This window comes from Falco cherrug, chromosome 13 (assembly GCF_023634085.1).
Source record: "Falco cherrug isolate bFalChe1 chromosome 13, bFalChe1.pri, whole genome shotgun sequence".
NCBI classification, from domain to species: domain Eukaryota; kingdom Metazoa; phylum Chordata; class Aves; order Falconiformes; family Falconidae; genus Falco; species Falco cherrug.
Genome location: NC_073709.1, coordinates 25,128,507 through 25,151,215, shown reverse-complemented (window position 1 = coordinate 25,151,215; position 22,709 = coordinate 25,128,507). Strand labels below are relative to the sequence as shown.

General features: G+C 39.2%; 1 protein-coding gene across 2 annotated transcripts in view; it reads right to left on the bottom strand.

The window, feature by feature from the left end:
* Positions 1 to 19,337, bottom strand: part of CENPF (centromere protein F) — a 43,862-nt gene extending 24,525 nt beyond the window's left edge. Inside the window, exons 1-9 of one of the 2 annotated variants that reach the window (XM_027809198.2) lie at positions 18,884 to 19,337; positions 18,039 to 18,243; positions 16,422 to 16,618; positions 14,070 to 14,185; positions 11,909 to 12,000; positions 8,892 to 9,156; positions 7,181 to 7,383; positions 4,611 to 4,736; positions 502 to 630 (exon numbers count right to left, since the gene is read on the bottom strand). In XM_027809198.2, the coding sequence (XP_027664999.2) occupies positions 502 to 630; positions 4,611 to 4,736; positions 7,181 to 7,383; positions 8,892 to 9,156; positions 11,909 to 12,000; positions 14,070 to 14,185; positions 16,422 to 16,618; positions 18,039 to 18,200 (1,290 nt within the window). In that variant the 5' untranslated portion in view covers positions 18,201 to 18,243; positions 18,884 to 19,337. The remainder of the gene's footprint in view (positions 1 to 501; positions 631 to 4,610; positions 4,737 to 7,180; positions 7,384 to 8,891; positions 9,157 to 11,908; positions 12,001 to 14,069; positions 14,186 to 16,421; positions 16,619 to 18,038; positions 18,244 to 18,883) is intronic. The other variant, XM_027809196.2, reaches the window with a different exon arrangement.
* Between the last annotated feature and the right edge of the window lie 3,372 nt (positions 19,338 to 22,709).

Sequence of the window (22,709 nt, the reverse complement as noted above, 5' to 3'; positions counted from 1 at the left end):
TCTTTGCTCTTTTAGCTCCTGTATCAGCTCTCTGCAAGGTCACATAAGGGGCAGCACTGCTAAAAAAAGAGGGACCACGACTGCATGGCCTGGGTGTATGAAATGGCGTTGCTGTTCCGAAGAGCAACTAGCCATAGATCAGTTAGTTTAGCTCTATCATGAAGCTGCACCTCTGCACATTTTCTATATAAGGTGTCTCTTGTGATCAGCCTTAGCTGCTCCGGTCTCAGAAAGATTTATTTCAGCTGCACTATTCTGCATTTACATCTCCTTCCGTGTGGGAAGTGGACTAGCCCAAATTTCTAAAAGCCTTACATTCAAATACATAGTATTTCAGTGAAAAAGGGTAAATACAGAACAGCTAATACAAACTATACAAAACATTAAGAAAATCCCCCCACATTAATTGCTTTTTGCTTTATGTATAATTAAATTAAGGCACTACTTCTGAGACGAATAAATACCAGCTCTAGTAGAAGTTTTTAATATAAAAAAGCCTACTTTGTCAAGTTCTGCCTGCAGAGCATTGAAGTCACTTTTGGCTTGCTGTAGTTCCTGATTCAGTTTGTTTCTTATCTGGTTGCACTGCTGATCCAGTGTTTGTAAGGAACGTTGCTGACAAGAGAGTTCCTAGAAAACAGTAGCAAAGAAATAAACAGATAACTGCAGCAAGTGTCTGTTTTTGGTTACTAGAATGATAACCGATTTTCATTAGCAGATACTGCCTGCTCAGAGACACTTGTCTTACACAGTGAACAACAGTTTAAAAACAATTTTGATGCATGCTGCAAATGTCGCAGCAGCAAGAATGGCCCTAACCCAATTTCTGTCATCTGCTTAAAAACTCCATTACAGCAACATTCCCATCACAGAAAGAGGGGAAAAAAATTAATCTAAAACTAGTGAAAGTAATGGTATTAAAATTCTTCATCTTCAAGATAAGTTTCATATAAGAATTACATTGCAAGTGGACAAATTAATCTCTGCTGTTATTTACTGACCGTACTAGTATTTACTTACTATTCTGTAGGGCTGATTTTTTTTCTAGGAAAATTAAAAAAAGGACTGAGCAATAAGATAATCTTACAAGGGCAGTCATGAAACTGCACAAACAGTGTTCCCTAAACAAATGTCCTGAAATGTGCAGAGGAACATTATAGTTCATGTGCACCTTACAACATGCCAAGTAGGCATCCATTAGAATAAAGAGCTGTACTTATCATTTCTCACGAGGCCTGTTCCTATGCTTTTGGACCTTATAGTTCTGATTCTACCCAGATTTCAGAGGTTTATTAGGATGTAAAACAGCAGGAGGTGTGAGGGTAATAAAAAGCAATGAAGGAAAAAAACCAAGATACTTTTCAGCAATAATTACTATGCAAAAGTTAATTTGCTAGGAGAGCATATTACAAGATACTTGTGAAGGGGAAAAGGCAATAAAGCTCTTGAGCTTCTCTTACTAGTTTTAGAGTATAAGTGTAGTTACTTCACAAAGTCAAGCTGCTTCACTAAAAAACACAATACTATACTGTCATGAGACAAACAAAATAGAAGAAAGAAAAACACCAAACAAACCACACACAAAAAACCAGCAGAACAGAAATGAACGGAATGTTCACAGTGAAGGAACTAGGGCTGACATTTTCTGCAATGTGTCTCTGGCTTTCAGGTGCATGAACCTCCTGCACACAAGTCAGTGTATTTTAGGCAGTCATATCTGTGAAATGATGCCAGCACCCCTCGCATTCTGCTCCAAAGCAAAAACAGCAAAAAAGGCCCAAGCACTTCCTACACCAGTAAGATATCTAGTAAACAAGCAGCTCTTGTTTATCAGGGAAAGTACGGATGAGTGTGAAACTGTCATAAACAGAAAGCCCAGAAAGATAAATGTTAGTATATGTGTGCGTGTGTATATATATATATGAAAAAATAAAATCTTGCATTTTGCTGCCTAGAACCCAATATAGATAAGTCTGCAACTGCATTCCCACCCAAGGTGTTGACAGAAGCACTATCCAATTTAGAAAGGAAAGATGTGACACCAGCTGGGTGTCACAGTAGCTAGCTCTAGTAACTATTGTGGAGTAAAGTGTCTATTAGCTCCAAAGAGCTATTCTGCAAGCCTCTGGTCAGGAGCATTTCCTAAGCTCATGCAAGGAGGCTCTTTGGACCCTAGTGCACTCCTTATTAATGAAACAAGGACTTCAATATTTTTATGTCCCAAAGCATTCCAGTAAGTATTGCTAAAGCTGACTGAAAAGACGTTTCTAAGCCCTATGTGTTACAGTATAAGAGAGAAACTGCAGAAAACCTTCCTTTCTTTAGATGAATGCTCAAAACAAACAAAAATAGTGCCTCTTCTAGTTTTAGACATCAAAAAATTAGTTATGCATATCTAACCAAAAAGCGAAGGCTCCTTTCACTGCCAGCACGCAAACACACAGCTCCAGAGTAAAGACCCACATCTAGGGCATCTGGAATAACCTGCCTTCTGAAGGTGCTTCTGTCTCTGCAGTCTAGAGGCCTAAGTAACAAGCTAACACTGACACCCAAATTTCAGATGTCTGGAGTGAAGTGATATGAATCTCACCTTTTTAAGTTGAAGCTTGAATGGAAGCATTTAAATAAAATTTGACAGAGAACATTGGCAACTATGCCCTGATGCAAGTGCAACTCTGAAAATAACCTGTGTTACCATCTCAGAACAAGGCCTGGAGCTTCTCAGGCCTTTCTGAAAGTCCATGAAATGCATTCCTGGATCTCACCTGCCTTCTAGAAACAGAAATGTAATAAGGAACACACCAGCAAGGTTTTACAGGATGCAGTTCAGTAGGACCAGCACCACTATCTAGGTTTCACAAAGGGAAGAAACCCTCCCTGAGGAAATAGCACAGATTGGAATTTCCACAATATTACACAAATTTGGATGCAAGACTGTGTAAAACAGACCCTTTAAATTGGACTTGACAGCCAAACATTATAAATAAATTAACATTAAACAAACTTCATAAAAGCCAGTAACAGATCACAAACGCTACAGAAAAGAGTTCTTCATGGTTAATGGCCTTGCTGAATAGCCTAGAATGACAGTATGTGGATTTATGTATTAGTCTGATGAAAGCCTTTTTCTTTCTAACTAAAAATAAGTTCTCCTTCACAGGAGTAGTTCCTGTGCATGGCACCTAAACTGCCTGAAATCCAAGCTCTCAGATATTGACACAAGCTGTAGCAACAAACAACCCACGTGGAGGATAACGTGCTGCTTCTCTGAAAGAAGATCTCAGAAATACCATATTCTTAAATGATCCCACTGAATAGAGAGTGCCAGTGCCCAAGGGGCATGGTCAGGCATAGCAGAGTCAGCATGGACTGAGTTCATAAAGAGAAATCATGACAGAAAGTTCATGGGCCTTCAACCCATCTTTTGATGAATACAATGACTGCTATATTTGAAGCTTTCAACAGTGGTTTTTTTTCACGCTACTACTATTCAAATACAAAGATCAGTTGTTCTCATTTTCCACTTCCAGACAAGGTTCAGTATCTTTTTGAGATCCTGGGTTAGCAGCTAGACTAACAGACTTTTTCACTCAAGAGCATGGTAGCAGCGCTGTTCATCGGCCACTTCAGCAGAATTCCTTTGCCAATTACATTATCTTTCTGGTTATACCTTGGAAGTAACGTTTCAGGTGAAACATTTGACACAACAGCAGTCTTCTTCAGGGCAATGCCCTTACCCAATCACCAAAGTAAATTTAAAATGCCCATCTGAAATGGCAATATCTCTTCCAAACATATGTATGGGATTCCCTAACACTGATTAAGTTACTAAGCTTAAAAAAAAAATACAAAAACCTTAGACATTATCCAAATCAGATTTAATGCTAAACATAACTTCAGAAAAGTTCCTGGGATACTGCTACACTTCATCTCCACAAGAGCTGGCACAAGGGAAAGAAAAGATACTTATGCTAAATGCTAAACCTACATTTTACCATGTTCTGAGCATGAACCAGAGTTAGAATAACAGGGATACAATCCTAAAGAAATTATTTTCTTGTGTGCGAGATGCATGAAAAATTAACTCTGGTTCCACAGAAATAACTGAGTCAGTTATTAAGTCTGAAATCACATATACATAATTCTGTGACCAACAAAGCCTAGTTTCTCAAAGATCTGTATCTCAGTTGGGTGTCTCACACACGTTCTTTATTGTCTAGTGAATACTGACATAATTCTGCATTTCCAGCAGCCTCTTCCCTCTATTGCAGGGGTCCTCAAACTTTTTAAACAGGGGGCCAGCACGCGGACGAAGTGGCAGGCAGTCATCTGCAGCTGCTTGGTTTCCCCCCCAGCCCCCCGTGGGGGGGGGGGCGGGGGGGGTCTGTAAATACTGGGGGCCAGATTGAGGACCCTGGGGGGCCTATCCGGCCCGCAGGCCGTAGTTTGAGGACCCCTGCTCTATTGGGATATATGGTTTCAGATTTTCTGTTAACTTTGCAACTTTTAGCTTTCTATGAAATGTAATTGCAATTAATTGAAAAGCATATACAGAAAATAAGCCATGTGATTTCATCTCCTCAGGAAGTCAAAAGTTCTTCTCGCCTTACCTGCTGGTATTCCTTCTCCTTTGCCTTTATCTTCTGTTCTAAAGACTGACGAGCACTCTCAGCGTTTTGTCTTTGGCAATTCAGTTCTTCCAACAATCTTTTCACCTTTTGCTCCATTGCTTGGACCTACAGTAATTTAGTTATCAATCACAAGTGTTAAAAATGCAAGTGATGTTTTATTTAAATGTATATGCATTCATATAAGAAGACTAATTTCACCTACTACAAATGCTCTAGCAGTCATATAATCTACAGCATAACTCGAGCTGGTACCATATAAATTCTTAGCAACCCAAAGTACTAACTCATACTTGCATATGTTAGTGAGCATACATATATATAGACAGAATTTATATACATAGTTAGGTGTGTATATATATACATGTATATGCATATACACACACAAAATAATAAAACTTCAGAAAAATCAATGGTTTTGACAGTCTACAGAAATGCACTGCATCTGACAAATAGATTATATTTTTCGGTACCTCAGGTTGCTATGAATTAAGAATGACCACTAACTGCTAAATAACGACACATCTGGACTGCAAATGACTGGATATTCCACTGAATTTCAGAGTGATTCAGCATATTTACTTGTATAGGAAGAGAGAGACAACTATCTTAGCCTACTTCAACAACAGAAGAGTGTTTTTCACAATTTAAAATGTAATTAAAAACAAAAAGTGTCAAGAAACTAAGAAACAGGTAGTACTATTGGGATGTCTGGTTATTAGGCACAGACTGCAGGGATTGTGAGCTCCTGCAAGATCACATGGAAACCTGCCTGCAGAAGGGTTGCAAACCTCACAAGATGTGAAAATACTTGATAACACAGAGGAGGTCCTGTGGTCGAGGTCTGTGAGTAATAGCAGTGACACTGAAGTACACAAGGGGCGTGCCAAACTTAAGTTCAGGCTATGAGGCAGGAAACCAAAATCCAGAATCTCAGTGTAGTTCTACATCCAAAGCCTGGGCAGCAGGCAGAGATTCAATTTCAGTGTGAGAAAGAAGAAACAGAACAGAAAGGAACAACCTTCAGATGGCGAGAAGGAACCTTCTGGAGAAGGTGCTGCACTGCACCTTAAGAACAGACTGCACCTCAATTCAAATTGGGACAGTCAGTCCTACTCCTCCTCATCCCTCCCCAGGCACGTTCCCGGCTATATAACCTTGCTCCTTCCCTTGTGCTGGATTTAACGACCCTTTAATTCCTTAGTAAAACAATTCAGCTCTCTTAAACCCATAGAAAATTCATAAGGCAAAATTAAATATGCAATACCCTAATCATTTAGGAGGTTGAATCAAGTCATTTGGAGAATCAAATAAAAAGAAAGACTTTTTCAGAGCAACTGAGCGGTTAGGTTGGGTCAGCTGTCTTCCCACAAATTCACTCTGGTGACAGTGCCTTTATGTAGTCAATGGACTGTGTCAAGAATATGATTTTACCTTTCTCACAGCCAAGACTTCCCCCTAAACCAGTTAGCACAGAGCTAGCAATGCAAAAAATGTCACTGTCTCTCTTAACAAGCAGAACAATTAACCCTCAACATGCAAAGGGTTTTTGTTTTTTGTTTTTTGGGTTTTTTTTAAGGACAGATACAGAGTTGTGGGAAGCAGCAGTTTTCCAACATACTTCAGTAGTATGTAGAAACTCGCTGACAAAGATGGATAACAGTTATTAAATCCCGAAAAGATACAGACAGAAATGTCTTTTTTCCTATCCTTTAGATGAAATCATAGTAGAAAAAAGTAAAAAGATAGATGGAATTATGATATCTGCGCACTAATTTCAAATTTGTCAAATACTGTGAAAAAGGACTTTTGGAAGGTAATACAACTTGATTAAAATAATATAATTCAGTCTGCAGCAGGTAACGAGTAAGAAGTTCTCTTGATTAAACACTGGTGTCCTCTTTGCACGATTATGAAAAAAAATCTAAACTGTTTCACATTTATATATGTATTTAAATACACTCTGTCAATTCTTGACTAAGCAAATTGCACTACCCTTTTGGTTTTTTACTATGAATCCAAACTCTTTAGGATTACGTTGTGAAAGCCCATTTAGAAAGTACATAAATTTTCAATCTTGCATAGCATTTTTACCTAGATTTTTTTTTTTTTACACAAGTAATTTACAGTCCAAAGACTATGGTCCCACAACATCCTGTAGTATCAGCAACAGAAATGGATTTTCAGCCAGTTGCATGACAGTCTAGTTAAGGTCAGAACCTGCCAGCAGATGCCACTGTTGCTCTATGCAACTGGATCAGAGACTTTTTTTTTTTTTTTTCTTTCTCTCTTCAACATTCCAGTCTTGCCCAAGGATGAAAGGTATTTCTTCAGGTGGTATAAGAACCTTCCAGAAAATGGGAGACTGCTAACAAGTATTTATTTTTACAGGTAATACATATTAAACTAACACAGTTCTCAAAACTTGATCCTCAGCAAATGCTGAAAAACTTATGCGAGAACCTTGGTTCTCACTAAAATAGCTGAACGCTGACTTAATACGGGGAATGAATTGTAAGGACTGTTAGAAGACGTGTGATGCAACATCTTACCTGTTCATTAGCTTGATCAAGTTGTGTTCTCATTTGATTCAGTTTATCTCTGGTTTTGTTCAGAACTTTATCCTTCTCTGTTAACTCTGACTTCACTCTGTCCAGCTGCAGTTCAGTCTCTTTATGTTTATTCATATGGGATTTCTTCACTTCTTCCTGAGCTTGCAGTTGTTGTTCTAGGTCTTTAATAGTGGAATTTAACTCTGAGTTTTAGAAACAGTAAAGATTAAGGATCCTTTCAGCTTTGAAAGGTACATTTTCCAGATATTCACATTTCCACATTCTAAAATATTTAGTATGTTTGGTACAAGCCAAGTTCCTAGCACAGAGAGACACCCTGTAAAATGTTCAGCAAGCTACAACAGAAGTTTCACTTCTCTTCTACTACCATGTCAATGACTAAAACTACCAAGACCAAAAGATAGTTGACTTTACACCAGCAATTTTCACTTCATAATATATGAGAACACAGCAGAATGTGAGGTCAGGCACAAATGGTGCACAGGCAAAGGTAATTTGCTCCTCTGATGGTTTGGTTTTGTTTGTTGTTAAACACAAAGAAACATGTCATTTGACATTTTTTTTTTTTTTCCATTTTTAAAAGGAAAAATATCCACTACAAACACTTGTTTGGGGAATTTAAGTGTCTGCTTCCAAGAGGCTTTTCAGCTATTAGGCATCTTTAAATACAGCATTTTCTATTTTAATCTTTGTCCTGGCCCAAAGCAGCACATGTATAAAATGAAACCAAGTGATCTCGTCACAATATGCATCAGGAAGTTTACCTACCAAAATCACAATATAATTTTACAGTAGAAAACATCAGCCAGCTACAGGGAGTGTTATCCAGAAATACTATTATACTACTATTAATTTTTGTTAAAACCAAACAAACATCTTCCTGATGCTGAATTTATAAGGCTTCCAAGCTGAAAATGCCTTCTAGACTGAAGTTTTAGAAGTAGGTATTAGAATAAGCAGTTTGGAGAGTACAGGAAGTTGTAAAACACTCCTACAAGAAAGTTAGGTGAAAAGCTGGTCCAAATAGTAGGCCTAAGTAAATATTCACCAAATCCACAACAAACCAAATTATTTGCTCTCTTCCAACTATCAGATATCATGAATGAGTATTTCTTCATAACCATACGCACAATACAAGATCAGATCTTGCTTTCTTCATTTTTGCATCATCCTGTGCTTCCAGTAACACCCATTATGGACCAACTCAGTTATGCATTAACCACGTTCAATCAATGAATTTTTAACACAAGTACTGCTCAGCCATAAATCTTAGGAGTCATACAAAATTAAGGAAGCAATATGATTTAACTTAACAGTGAGATATAGTGAAATCCTTAAAGAGTTTTTTAACTCTTAAGAGAATTGTTCCACGAGCAATGGAATTATGAAAGGAAAATGGCCTTCTCCAGTGTGATGCCCGCTACCCACCCCAAAAATACAAACTCCTCCCTTCTAACTCTCACAACCCTTGTGTAAAAGATACCACAGCTGATGGATCTCTGTGTACTAGCTGATCATTGAAAACACACGCATCAGCAGCCCACTGGGCTAGTGCCAAAGGCAACAACAGGTATCTTTCTCTTTTCCCCACTAAAGCACTAATTTCAATACCTCTCTTCTATCCACACACCAGCTTTCATGAAACCATATAGAAAACTACCTCTGGGTTTTAAAGAAACTTATCAGATACCTTGGTTCTGTGCTCTTAGCTGGTTCACGAGTGAAGCATTACAATTCTCAGCAAACCTGTTGTCAAGCTCATTCTTCTCTGATATTATATTAGAATTTGGGGTTTGCCATAGAAAAGAGGATGTTGTAGAAATTCCCCTTCCAGGTGTTTCTCTATTTCTAGATGGTATCTTTTCTTGTTGCCATGAAAACACAGATGAAGAAGCCTGATGGCGAGCAATCTCCCTGTGACTCAAAGAGCTTTGAGGATGAGGCTGATTTATTTTCTGTGTTCAAGGAAAAAAAGGATCTACCTTTACACAGCTCCATATCCAACATACATCAAAATAATTTATTAATAAGTAGAAAATAGGTTGTGGTCATTTCACATTTTTCTAACATCACATCATCCACCAGTGCAAACTACTGATTCATATAGTTGGTTTTTATACTATATAAATTAAACAACTTTAACCCAAATATCCAAGAATAGCTGATACTATAAAAACAAACCAGGATCTCCAAAAAAGCGGTCTGATCTGTGTGTCTTTACAAATAACATACCCAGATTTCTGTCTTTTTCAAGACAGATCCCATCATTTACCTTCTATGTTTTTCAACATTTTTGCAGGCAAGTGCTGACAGGAGCCAGCTGCAAGAAATACAGAAGTCTAGACTAACATATCTGGTATCTGACCAATATTAATTTATTCTAGACAAACACAGCCGAATTCAGAACAGACTTAAACTCATACACATAGCATACCCAAAAATTGCAATAATAAAATGTGCTGGGTACCAGATTTCAACTTCGTCCTATTGAAAAATTAAACAGAGCCAAAATACTGGGTGTTTTTTTTCCACCTTAAGTGAAAAAAAAAAACCAGCAACAAACAGTAAAGCCCCTATTGTATGCTTTAACTGGATTTGCAAGTATCTGTCATTTGAATTATCTTTTTAAACTAAATCCCTAAACCAGGTAATATCCAGCGTGACTTCTCAGCCCAACCAGAGAATGTTATGTAGGAATAGCTGTGCTAAGACCAGAACTCTACAGTCCAGAATGCTGCGTCCAATCCTGTAAAGTAACTTTATAGATAAAGAGCATGAAAACCTAACCATGCATATAGTAATCATTACCCTTATACACCATCTAAATTTACAGGGTTTCTGAGACAAAAGTTTAAATCCAGGAAATGAAAGGGAATTAATATTTTTACTGAAATATTTCACTTGTACTTTTCCTTTTGGATCTGTTTGCATTTGGGCCTTTTTACAATACTCTGTAACAAGTTGTTCTGTCATTTAACACAGTATAGTGCAATAAAATAATTTTGTTCTGAGCCTACAGAGCTGGTACTATAACTACACCTCATGAAAAGTAGGAAAACTACCATTCCCTGTTTCCTCCCTTGATCCTCACTCATCTTTGTACCATTCACTTCTACCATACCTGTTTGGAAATTAAATGAACAATACGCAAGGAATTTTCACGATGCGAGAGCTATTTGGTTATATATAGGCAAAAGATATTTTCCGACTAGGTCTTAATTCTTTTCCTAATAAAACCCTCTTTTCCATTGCTAAGCATAATACTGAAGTTTTCAGGGAACTAGCCATAATAATTACTGAATTGTTTCCTGGAATCACATCATTAAGTTTGGAGCCTGAACATACCAGGTATGCATTTTTTCAGATTACATTTTCCCAGGTGTGTTACTTCAGGTTTTTGTTTTGTTTGGGCGTTTTTATGCTTAATTTTACTTACGATCTTAATTATTGCAATTATTTAGTATTACAAAATACTGTGTGGCCTTCAGCCATATTATTCAACTCTTTCAGATCACTAGTTAATATGCTGAATAGCACAGTTCTCTTTATCAATGCGTTTCAGGCTTCACTGTTGATCATTCACCAGCTGTAAAAATTGACCATTTGTTGCCACTGCCCTCAATTTTTACCTTTAAATTCACATAAACTCCTCCCCCTTTTGAAAACTGTTGCATTTTTTTCAGTGTTTTGTGGATATCTGGCATTATACTGAGCCATACAACTCACACACTCTGATTTATTCCTAAAAAAAATATAAAAACTCTGAAAAATACTTGAGGCTTGATTTCCCTTTACAAATAAATGGTTGGTGTTTTCTCCATATACCATACCTACTTTTGCATCAATAAATGTATTGTTTCTAATAATTTGCCCAGGACAAAAAGTTGGCCCTATTAAACTTATTTCCCCAAATCAGCACTGTAAGCTTTTTTTAAACAAAAAAAATTGCATCATACTTATCACCTTCTAGTATCAGGAGAAGAATGAAATAAGTTGCACATCACAATCATTCAGCATTCCCATACTGCAGTACCGTATCAGTTCATGGGTAAATATTATCTGCATCTGGTGATTCTTTTTATTACTATTCATTTTATCAATCTATTTTAAGACTACTTCTGATTTTAATTTCAGGCTGTGCCATAGATTGAACCCCAGTAAAGGCTCTGGTATAGAAAACTTTTAACGTCTTTAAATGGTAAATACCAAATAAAATTAAAAAAAAAAATATTTCAACTTTTCTGCAGTGGCCCTTTTTCCCTTGAAGGCTTTCATATTTTAGTCATCTGTTGGCCTCGGAGATTCCTTGATGTAGTTCCTACTGCTTAGGTGCTTGAAAAATGTACTAGTTTTTATTTTCTAGGGGTGTTATTTTTCATAATCTTTTCAAGGCTATTTTATTATCCTATCATATTTAACTCGGCAACACTGACAGTTTTCTCTTGTCCTTGCTTGCACAAGACTTCCAGTTTTTGAAGGATGTGTTCTCATTTTTAATGTCCTTCTTTTCTTTGCTATTCAATTATGCTGGCTTTTCTGGCTTCTCCAAGATTACTTCTGAATTGCAGAACACACAGATTAATTCTCTTCTTTAAAAAAATTACAGTTTAAGTGATGTAGAACATCACTAGTTTTCCACTCCATTTTCCAAGTTCACTCAGTAGTTATTTTCTTAGATATCACACATCAAACTCTCAAGAGATTTACCTTAACCTGGATCGTTCTCAGTTCTAATTCTAGCTTTTTTCTTTCTTGTACTTCTTTCTTGTATTTTTCTTCTAGTTCCTCAAACTTAGAATCTACAAAGATACAATGAATACTTGTTCATAATCTAACTTATTGCATAGGTAATCTTCTCTAGCCTATTGCTAAAACAGGAATGATAAAAATGAACAGCTATCAGCAGCGTCAGATCATGAGAAAGAAACAACTGTATATACAATATGTTCAGTCATTTAGGGCCTCCAAAGTACACTGGTGGGATATCTGGAACTTGACATTAGAATGAAAACAAAACTGTTAGAAGTATCCAGTGCCAGAAGCATTTTTTTTAAAAAAAAAATGTGTCTCTAAAAAATATGTGCATATATATAAAATAAAAACCCCCAAATATACATGTGTTACATTATATATACGTGTACATATAGATCATATACTACTATTCTTTTATAATTTGTTTATTTTTCTCCCGGCAGCCTAATAGCTTTAATATCACTAAGAAGCAACCAGAAAATAAGGCTGGATTTTTTCCCCTGAGTTCCTTTCAAATGCAACAGTAATTGGACAAAGAATTTATTTAGGAATCTTCCGCTGAAATCATAAGAGGAGCATATTAGTCCAAAACAAAAGTCTTGCTTCTCTTTTCTTGAATTTTTATATAATTCTACAACTCTCTCAGGAAAACTCAAGAATAGAAAGCACTGTAGCATTCTAGAGAACAGCCGAGGGAAGTGATTTTCCTACTCTGCACTGCACTGGCACAGCAGCACCTCAAGTTCTGTGTGCAGTTTTGGGCACCTCAATACAAAAATGACATCAAACTGGTAGGGTATGCCCAGAGGAGGGAGACCAAGATGGTGAAAAGCTTGAAGGGCAAGACTGGTGAGGAGCAGCTGAGGTCACTTGGTTCAGCTTGGAGGAGAAGGCTGAGGGGTGACCTCATCACAGGCTACAGCTTCCTCAAGGGGAGCAGCAGAAGGGGATGTGCTGATCTCCTCATGCTGGTGACCAGCGACAGGACATGAGGAGATGGAATGAAGCCACATCAGAGGAAGTACAGACTGGATGTTAGGAAAAGGTTCTTCACTGGAACAGAATTCCCAGGGAAGTGGTCACAACACCAAGCCTGTCAGTATTCAAGGACCATCCGGATGATGCTCATTGTCATATTATCTAGTTTTAGGTAGTCCTAAAGGACTAAAGGAGTCCTAAAGGAGCAGGGAGTTAGACTTAATGATCCCTATATGTGTCCCTTCCAATTTCAGGTATTTTAAGATCCTAAAGAATTTAAGACTCTAGCTTTCAAAGGAAAAAAAACCAACCAGTTTTAAATACAGTTATTTAAATCATTTTAATTTAATCCCCATTTCAGGAGTACCAAACTTAGTTGATTGCTTGATATTGCCAACTCCTGTACCCCTTTTCAGATACGTACAAAGAAATTAAAAGGAACCAGAATGCAAGAAAGTATCAGATTTCCCATCAGAGTAAAATTGAGATACCAAACTCACAGAACATCTGTTTGCAAAGAAAGAGGTGAACAGCACACATAACATTGAACCCATTGAAGTTTTTCAGCATGGACAGCATAAGGGTGTCTGACTACAGAACAGTTCTCCAGTTAAGGAAACTACTTTTTACTCTTCAAGTTCATTCAAATATTTTAAATCTATTAGAAGATGGAAGTGATGCTTTGAAAAGGATACAGTACATAAATTGTGCAGATTGTCATGCACAGTAGTAGGCCAAATAAAAAATAATTTTCTAAGTTATTCCATGACTGTTGACTGAAGTTCTGTTAAAAGTACCCATGGTACATGAAGGAAGAAGTTTAGAAGTTTGCTCTTCACTATATGAAGGGAAGAGCTGACACTAGGAACAGGCAACCCATTGATGGATATTGCTATTACTGTTGATGTCCATCAATGTAGTGCTGAAAAGATGTAATATTTACAGTAAGTGTTCAATCTGCACTAATAGTTTTTAAACATCAAATTATCATGCTGTGAATCAGACACTCTCATAATAAGCTATATAATAGGAACTAGGCAAACCAGTATGAGTGTAACGTTCAAAACACTCCTCCACCTACCAAGAAAACTGTCAATTAACTATCTATGCTAGACGAAGAAGAAAAAAAGTAATTTACCATTATGAATTTGAACTGGTGTTAAAGGAGCATTAAAACTTTTTTGTGGAGTGCCACTACATGATAAGTCTTCTGCAACTTGTGTTGGCTGACTTCTCTCAAGCTCATATTTGTACCTGTTTCGGAAAGAAGCAGCAGCAGAAATTAGTAATGGAAACTAAAAGGTTAATTATCTGTTTTTAAGAGCCCGAAATACACAAATGATACGAGTCTAAGAACTTAGTTTAAAGATCAGGTCAAGATACACCCATTAAAAATTTTTAGATACTATAACACAGAAATATGAAGAATATATTTTATTCAGAGTTCCAACATATTTAATCAATTGTATAGGAGCCAAGGCTAACATACAAACAACCCAACCCAAAGCAGATGAATATCAGTTAGATCTGCTCAAGGTCTCAGTGCGTGAAGATGTGGTCCAGCTAAACACACCCAAATCACTGCAAACAATGATAACACAAAACTCTACCTCTTCAGTAAGCATCTTTATGGTAGGAAACATACTACTTTTATTCTGTGTTATGATACTGTGTGCTTTGAGAAACCTATGCATACCTCATGAAAATGGAAGGCAATACTCTCCACCCGACTGTATTTTTCATGTGTATCATTTACATGGCTACCCAAAACACCACAGCATGACTATCCATTCTCATGACTTTTGTAAGCATGAAGAGTTACAAGCTCATCCAATGAAACCAGATAACTGGTTAGGAGGTTATACACCAACTTTTGTCCTGCTCAGGGAGCACAGGTTGATAAGACAATGGTTCCAGGCCGCAGCCCACTACATTAGTGACCCTACAACTTGCCTTACCATTTTCCCCTCCCTTTCACAGCACAACACCAAGAACTCCTCTCCCAGGGGATTATCAGTTGCTATGAAGTGGTAAATAATAAGATACCAGCATAAAACAAAACTGAACCAAATCCAAAACCAATACCAATTGCAAAGATTAAGCTACACATAGTAAGAGATGATCTTTTCTAGTGGACAGCTATGCAAAATAATATAATGGGAAGGAGAGAATTCAGTAAACTGGGCTTAATTTTGGGAATGGATAAAGGGAACACATACCGTTAGCCCACAACCTCTCCAGCCCAACATTTGACAACAGATAGAGAAAACATGAGTGTGGCTCTATCAAGCCTGCTGAATCTCACTAGGTTCTTTTTTGACAGATCTCAGCAGGTCTTTACACAAAGCTGGTGTTTCTACACGCCAAAAATTGTTTTGTTGACATTTAGAATCTTCTCACAGCAGTCAAATACTTCAACTATCTTTAGTTTTCCCAAAGGCAGGGGAAGGGGGTGGGCAAGGGGAAAAACCAGAAAGACCAGCACAGCTTCCTCTTTATTTGTTTCTACTGGGACACGTATGAGGCATACCATCCAAAAGTTAAAGGAAGCAGATACACTTCAGGCCATTAAAAGAAAACAAAAACACAAAAAAAATACCCACATAAAACCAAAACATTAAGAAACCTGGCATCCCAGACTTCCCCCTCTCTGTGACAGTAATTCTGCTTAACTAGCACAACAGTTCACTGCATAAGTAGGATACTTGGCCTTACTGACACAGTCTCAGAAATACTTTTACTACAGGCACTCTGTTCTTGAGTATGAGAGCAAGTTTAACAGATGACAACATCCACTTCACTATGGGCAACTGTTCCATTTGTGTAACACCCTCAGATGAAGGATTTTAGATGTGTCTGCATTACAGAGGATGCTTTTACTGTATGAATTGCATTCCACATCTACAGACAATACACACATACTGTCTCAGTAGTAACTCTTTAGAAGCCGAGGTGTTATGAATTAGGCATCTATTTACCAAAGCAACTGGATTCATTCACATCACCATTGTTTTTGGTAGCTTCCTCTTCTACTCCAATAGATGTTCACGCCTCCTCCTTTCAGTGATCATATTTTATTGGTAGACTTGATCTTACAGACTGAACTATCCATGTACTTCCCTTGCAACTCTAAGATCTTTGCAGGTTACTTTTGCCAGTTTGCTAACATTTTTGTTTGGATTTTTAAAAAAATAAAAAAACCCCACACACACAGAATGGATGGCTCCTTTTTCATGTAACAATGCAGAATTCCCTCAGAATTAAACAGGGTCTATAAGTGCTCACCGCTTCAAGTGGCACACAGGTTTATTTAGAAGTCCATGTATACGTACGTGTATGTAAAAATAGGTCAGTATTTTAAGATTTCAGTCACAAAATCTGAAGTATGAGATGAAGAGAAACTAAAAGACTGCAAAGGCTGCATTATAGGAGCAAAACATGAGAAAAATAATGATTGTACATGGGTTAGAGACGTACAGCAAGTCCTCACCTTTTCAGTTCTTGTTCTAGCCTTTCGATATCTTTCTTGCAGGAATTCAGCTGCCCTGACTGAATGTTGACTTGAGATTCTTTTAGTTGAAGATCATATGAAATTTTCTGCTTTGCTTTCTCAAGATTATCACACAATTCCATCAAGCTCTGGTTCTCTCTTTTTAGTGTTGCAGATTCATTTTTTTCATTTTCAACCTAGTTGGAATATAGACCATTTAAAAAAATGTCTCAAGTCCCCTCTGTGCAATTATTGTTTTAATAACACAAAGTTTACATACTGTTATTTTATTCCTAGCATTTCAAAATTCTGACAGCATTGAAAAGCTCAGATACACACATTGTTAAAGTATTCCTGGGGCGGGGGGGGGGGGGGGGGGGGGGGGGGGGGAAGGCAGGGAAGCTGCATTTCCTAAAATTCAGCTGAGTGATATTAGTAATTTTTATTTACTGACTAGACACAAGCTCATCAAAAAATTCATCAGTCCTGAAATAATCCACACTAGTCTGCATTCCTCACTGATCATCTCACTTCTCTTTCCAGCCCTATCAACTTTAGCAATCGGAATACCTTGACTCACTAAAAGAATGCACAATGATTACCAAGAGTCACAGCTTTGAAACTGGAAATAGAGCCTGGAAGTAGAGATGTCATTCTCCTTCCCTCCAGCTTCTAAGGGGCAGGCTACAGTCTGGCTACATCTTTGTGCAACATTATTATTTTTGACTGAAAAGTAGCAAGCATTAGCTGCTGTTTCCAAGAGTTTTAAAGCACATATGTTTGAGAGCCCCCTTTTTGTTTGTTTGTTTTTGTTTGGGGAGCACAGCACTTCCTCTGGATGGTTGAAATAAGTACTTGGAAATTCACAGGAAGAAACCCAAAGAAAACTACTAGGCTTAAGTTTTGCTAGCAAGTTGCAGCAGCCTAAAGGAAATAAATGGCAACCTTTGTAAATTGCCTCTGAGCTGCATTCAAACACTACAAAACAAAATTCAACCAAATTGGTGACTTCTGAAGAATTGCAGAAGTCTGAACGAGACTGCAGAGAACTGAACGAGAGTATCGTTGATTTCTAGAGTCTGATGAGATTTAAAATTACAGCCTTGAAAAAGAAAACCAAATCCCAAAATGCCGTCTCTACAAGGGAAAAAAAAAATAATCATAGTTACATAAACTAAGGAAAAGGTGATATGTATCTGCAGGCAAGGTGAAACAGTAAGAGACTGTCAGCTGTACCACTGTTATATAAAACTGGTCTAGTCATTATCAAGATTTAACAGGTGTAACAATAAAGTTATTTCTTTTCCTAATCATTAAGAGACATAGGAAAGCCTCAAACTAAACATAAACACCTGCAGATGGACAACCATGCCAAACACAGAGAAGAGGCAGGAATTCTATTAACAGTCAACAAGAACTAAGCAGGAAGGAGAATATGATGAGTATGAAGTAAGATGAAGATAAGCAGTTTATAGTTCTATGCTACCTTTTCAGTCAGCCAGCAGGAAGAAACAAAATGCTAACCCATTCCTAAAAACCACCAGGTAATAAATCTTTACAATTGTGTTTGGCATGGAGACTGGCATTTTAGGAAAATGACCACAGTATTTATGTTACCTTCTGTTTCTGTTTTTGCAAAGCTGCCTCCAAAGACTCTAACTGGAATTGTCTTTGCTGACGCTCCTTTTTAAGCTTGTCAACTTGACTTTCCAGCTCATGAATCTTCTGAAGGACTCTGGGGGACAGCCCTTCTTTCCATTCCTCCACAGCCCAGCTCATATTGACAGGATTCTTGTTTAACGTAAAATGAATAGTACTACTCCTGAAACACAAAGACAACTACAATTAGACATTGAACGAGGTTAAATATGCCTCTTTTTAAAATAAATTGCATTTTTTAAGCTTAGCAGTGATTACAATAGAGTATTTCACAACCATGCTTGGCTTCCTGATCTAAACATCCAGCAGCAACATTTAATAGTAGGTCCTATTTTGACTCGCCTCTGTCCAGTTAAGGCGAGATTTTGAAACCTCACATTAATCAACCACCTAACAATAACAGGGTTTACACTTTTATAAAGGCATTTGACTGGTTTATTTCACAAAATTTCTCTCCACATCTTGTGTTGATGTTCATGTTGCAGAAAGTCATTGGCACTTATGACTGCATAGCACTTCAGCCGTGCTTAACCTGAAAGTTGTGAAAACCAATGGCTTCATTTTAGGTGGCAGCTATGCTTCTCTCTTTAGTTTTTCAAAGCAATAACACTGAGCTCGGGGCACCGAGAATGCTCTCCACTGGCAGAAACTGCTGTATGACACTTAGCCCTTACGTACAAGTTAGACAGGCTCGCACGATTTGATTTTTTGTTGTAATGACTGCGCCTTCAGAGGCCCTGGCACGGACATACTTGCTCGAGACACCTGCACAGCTCAGAAACCACTTGTGAGAGACAACTTACCTCAGAATCACTAGAGAGCCGCGACGGACGGGCCGAGCTCAGCCAAGCCTGCGGGGCGTCCCGCCTCACTGCGTCCCACCAGGCCTCCGGGAGCGGCGCCCCGGGGCACACCGGCCCCTCAGGGGGACGCACGGCGGCCACCGCGCTCTCGGGGGAAGCCGGGGGCAGCGCCCGGCTAACGGCGCCTACCCGCTCCACTAAGGTACCACCGGACGGCGCGGAAGGCGGGCGGCTGCCTCGGGTTGTCTATTACACCCGCAGAGACAGACAGCCGGTGAGCCCCCCTGCCGCTCGCTCGCTCGCTGTTAAACACCGACCGGGGTCTCAGTCAGTCAGTCAGTCAGTCTCACTCAGCCCCTCGCCGCCGGCGGCGACCAGCGGAACGCAGCCGGTCGCCGCGACAGGACGGGACGGGCCGCGGTCCCAACCGCAGTTTAGAGCTGCCGCTAACACCCGGCGGCCGTTTGTGCACGCCCAGCCAATCGGGCGCCCGAGCGCGCTGATTGGTCCCTCCGCGACGCCGCTCGCCACGCGGACCTCGCCTCGTTAGCAATGAGGGCGCAGCGCCGGGTCTTCGGCCTTCGTGATTGGCTGATTCGGAATCATTCAAACTCCATTGGAGGTGGCAGCGCAGGGGCCGGGCGGAGGCGGTTCGTGATTGGCTCCGGAGGCCGTGGCCCATAGCTGGGCGGGGCGGGCGGCCCGGAGGGAGCCGTGAGGGCAGCTGTCAGGGAGTCTCTGGGGGAATCTCCGAGCGCTGCCCGCGTCCTCCCGCTCGGCGAAGGGCGGGAAGGAGAGGGCTGTGAAGAAAGCGCAGCCAGAGGGGCAGCAAGTGTCGGGGAGGGGGTGCGGGTGACGCGGCACCGTCAGATCTGTGATCCCAGGTCATTTTCCCGCTCCCACAGAGAACCTGAGTTTTCAAAAAGAAAAGTGTCCTGATGGTAACTCCGCCACTTGGGAAGATCTACAGAAGGATCACAGAGTGGTTTAATATTAAGTTCTGCCCAAACTGCTCCCGGGCTTGGGTTTTTTGAGCGGGGAAGAGGCAATTCAGCACAATATTGCACATTTTCTACCCCAAAATGGAAACACAAAGTAAACAAAGAACACTTTTTCTAACACGGATCGTAGAATGTAAGGCAACAGGGAAGGCATGAGGATTCTAAATCTGCTGTGATCTTCCCCGGGTGCCCGTGACTGGTTCGTGCTCCCCTCCCTGCCCCGCGGCCGCCACCCTGAGGGGAGGGGGGCCCGGAACGCAGCCGTGCTTGTTTTCCCTCAGAATCTGGGAATTACTGATTTGATTATCATTCCACCTAATTAAATGTCTTTCCTCTCGTAATAATTCTGAGAATATTTACTCAAGCACTGTTCTTTTAATCATATTAAGGAAATTCAGTTAAACAAATCTTCCCTCATAAGTTCAAATGCTCGCCGATCAGCGCGCAGGAGCTCCGATTATAAATAAATACAGTGCCACAAACTCACCAGCACATTGTTATAAAATCTCTAAACTAGCTCCAGAACAAAACAAGCCATCGAATTGGTGGAACCTATCCATCATAAATACCTCCTAACAAATGAAAATGAAAAAAAAAAAACCAAAAAAACAAACAACAAAAAAACCACCAAACCCAAAATCAAAAACAAACAAGCTAGAAAATGCCATGGTGAACTTTATGCACTCGTAGAGGTGACTGTGCCGGTGTTACTGAGGGGACAGCACACACCAGCAGAGAAGCAGCAACTACCGGAAGAATGAGAAATCCCTCCCATTGTACTGGCAATTAATTCATGAAAGCTGAGGACCAGTCTGAACTGCAGGGGATCCCCAACTTGGTGGACATTATATGTTATATTCAGTAAGTGTTTATCATTTGACAGTAACAAATGTTACTTGTAACTTAAGCAACTCTAGAAGCTGTAGAGTTTTCAGTTACTGCAGACGCTATCAGAGCGGGACCAGTGATGGACAGGGAGCACTAGCATTTAAACTACTGCATCACAATGAATCCCACAGGGAAGGCTTCAGCAAAACAGCTTTAAGTTCCAAGATTGGTGGCATAATTTTCAAAACGGGGGGGGAATGAGTACAGGCAGCCTTCAAGGTTCTTACAAGGCATAAAAAACAAAAATCAGCTGGTGTGTGCAGAGCTTTTAAGATGCAGTTTGACAGGTACCAGGATAGCTGACAGTAAGAAAAAGGAAACTTGTAAACTTAAGTATGAGAACACTTGTTCTGAAGTCTATTTCTAAGAATGGTCAGATTTGTTCTGTTTTGTTGATAATGATTTACAAATGAATTCTTTCATATTTGGCATCTTTTACTTGACTATTGCAGCAATTAACTGAATATCATAAAAGATAAAAGGACTCCTGAAGAGTACAGAAACTTGCTTTTTCTTTTGCCATATCAACCTTATTTTGCACAGTAGCTTTGTATTATATATATTAGTTATCAGAAGTAAATATAAAATACAAAAATATTAGTAAATGCAAGATTTAAGATAGAAGAATAAGGTCAAATACTATGAACAAAAAATAACAAATTATAAAGGGTATTAACAGCAACCGTTTGCCTGACACTTGGAATTATTTTTATTACTCTACTGACTAGAACTCTTGAGATGTTTCTAAGAGGCTCTCAGAGTTCCCCAGTTTGGAGCACCCCATGATTTTGAGCAGAGAAAACTACCTCAGCCTTGTGAAGTGGCTTTTCTCTGTCCTTGAAATTCCATTCAGTTCTTACAAAATGTTAAAAATCACTGTTTATGTTTTCTCACCTGCATTCCTTACTATAATTTTTGGTAAAGGGCCAGAACAGTAAGTAGAATACAAAAGCCACTAAAGGTTGAATTCATATCACTGCAGCTTGTGTCAGAGCACACAATGGAACAAAACTGGAAGGGAAAGAAAGGGAAAGAGCTTCTGATGAGAAAATCCCACCCTGCTTGGACACTACAAGGAGCAGAAACCAGATAGACCTTTTCCCCCATATTCTTCCTTGCCAGACTCAGAATCCATCAGGTAAAGCCTATTTTATGCGTATGTATAAATATATATATATATACACATGCATACACATCAAAGAGCACCTGAGGAGCTGGAGCAATCCCATTCACCCAGAGAAAGAGAGAAATGGGCCAGGCATCTGATGTGGTTCTAGCTTCCCTGTCGACACACTAGAGGCAGACACTCTGCCAGGTTGCGGGTGAAAGAGAAGAAAGCCAGATCATTTCCCTTAGCCTCACCAAAACCCCACCCTGTTCTAAGTGATGTCTCTTGCCTCTGGAAAACAAAATTCTGCATGTCTGCCAACGTGGGTAGGTAACTGAGAAGATGGCAGTTTAGGTATTAGTACTGGAGCTGCAAAGTTAAACCTGCGCTAATAAAGCCCAATGAGCTACTTTTGTAAAATACAATGTTTGATTGCTTATATACCCTTAGATTTCTTCACAGAACCCATACCTTGTTTGGTGAACAGAATGAATGTAAAGGAAGGTGCCATTAGGATGCATAGAGAATCTTACCTCTTAGATATCTTAACTGTCTTAAGCTCTTAAAAATTTTAAGTGACCTGCACAATCTTTTTTACAGTTCATTAACAAAACCAGAGACAACAGCATATCACAAATTATGAACTATAACTTTTTTCCCAAAGGAAAGGCGTTGTTTCTCTAGCAAGTAGTATGGTATTTCTCACCTACTAAAGGAAACTGCTACTGAAGTGCTTATGTTGACAGCAGTGCTAGGGCCAACTGGACGAACGCGTTAGTGGATAAAATACCTACAGCTGCCTTATTGTTTGGTGATCACATTGTCTTAG